Source organism: Corvus brachyrhynchos, unplaced genomic scaffold, assembly GCF_000691975.1.
Source record: "Corvus brachyrhynchos isolate BGI_N302 unplaced genomic scaffold, ASM69197v1 scaffold193, whole genome shotgun sequence".
NCBI lineage: Eukaryota > Metazoa > Chordata > Aves > Passeriformes > Corvidae > Corvus > Corvus brachyrhynchos.
This window is the reverse complement of record NW_008237087.1, coordinates 758,799-759,775: the sequence shown is the minus strand read 5'-3', so window position 1 is coordinate 759,775 and position 977 is coordinate 758,799. Positions and strand designations below refer to the sequence as shown.

The following is a 977-nucleotide window of genomic DNA, read 5'->3' as shown; positions in this document are numbered from 1 at the left end:
CCCCTGACCCCCTCTGAGACCCCTGACCCCCTGTGAGACCCCTGAGCCCTGTGAGACCCCTGACCCCCTGTGAGACCCCTGAGCCCTGTGAGACCCCTGACCCCGTGAGATCCCTGAGCACCCCATGAGACACCTGAACCCACCATGACCCCTCCAACAGCCCAGGAGCTCCCCTGACCCTGTGTGAGCCCCCTGGCCCCCTGTGAGCCCCCCCATTTCTCCCGCAGCTGGGTGAGGGTCTTGGTGCCAAGGAGACGCCGCAGCAGCGATTCCAGCGGTTGCAGCACGAGGTGCAGGAGCTGCTCCGGGACGTGGAGCAGATCCAGGTGAGCTTCCACCTGTCCTGGGGGTGACACAGGTGAGCACCCACCCAGGTGTGTGTCCCAGGGTGTGTCCCGGGGGTGACACAGGCCCTGTGTGTCCCCTCAGAGCTCGGTGAAGGAGTCGGGGGCTGAGGAGGAGCTCACACCCATGGCCCTGGCCAGGCAGGTGGAGGTGCTGAAGCAGCAGCTGCTCAGCTCCCACCTGGAGAAGGTGCTGGGCCCTGGTGCCGCCATTGACTTTGCTGACCCCGAGGGTGCCCTGGCCAAGTGAGTGGGGGACGGAACCCTGGGGGGGGATGGCAGCATCCCCGTGGGGCTGGGACAGGGACCCTGCCCACCTTGTCCTCTGCCTGCTTTGTCCTTGTGCTCCCTTTGCCCCCTGCCTGCTTTGTCCTTGTGGGAGACATTACTGGATTTGGGGGGCCACTGCTGGACTTGGGGTCTCTTTCTCCCCCCACACCAGAGTGTCCTGGGGAAGGTGAACGAGATCGCCAAGCACAAGGCCACGGTGCAGGACGCCGACACCCAGAGCAAGGTATGGGCTGTGGGGCCCAGAGGCCACGGGGGGATCCAGAGAGCCCCCCCGGGCTGCGCTGACCCCCCAATTGCTGCCCCTCAGATCCACCAGCTGTATGAGACACTGCAGAGCTGGGA

General features: G+C 65.8%; 1 protein-coding gene across 1 annotated transcript in view; it reads left to right on the top strand.

Annotated features, from left to right (window-relative positions):
* The window catches only part of DCTN2 (dynactin subunit 2), a gene marked incomplete at its 3' end in the record, with an annotated part of 3,028 nt that extends 2,056 nt beyond the window's left edge, over positions 1 to 972 (top strand). The window contains exons 3-6 of the mRNA XM_017728687.1: positions 228 to 326; positions 430 to 591; positions 727 to 858; positions 943 to 972. Of these exons, the coding sequence (XP_017584176.1) occupies positions 228 to 326; positions 430 to 591; positions 727 to 858; positions 943 to 972 (423 nt within the window). The remainder of the gene's footprint in view (positions 1 to 227; positions 327 to 429; positions 592 to 726; positions 859 to 942) is intronic.
* Between the last annotated feature and the right edge of the window lie 5 nt (positions 973 to 977).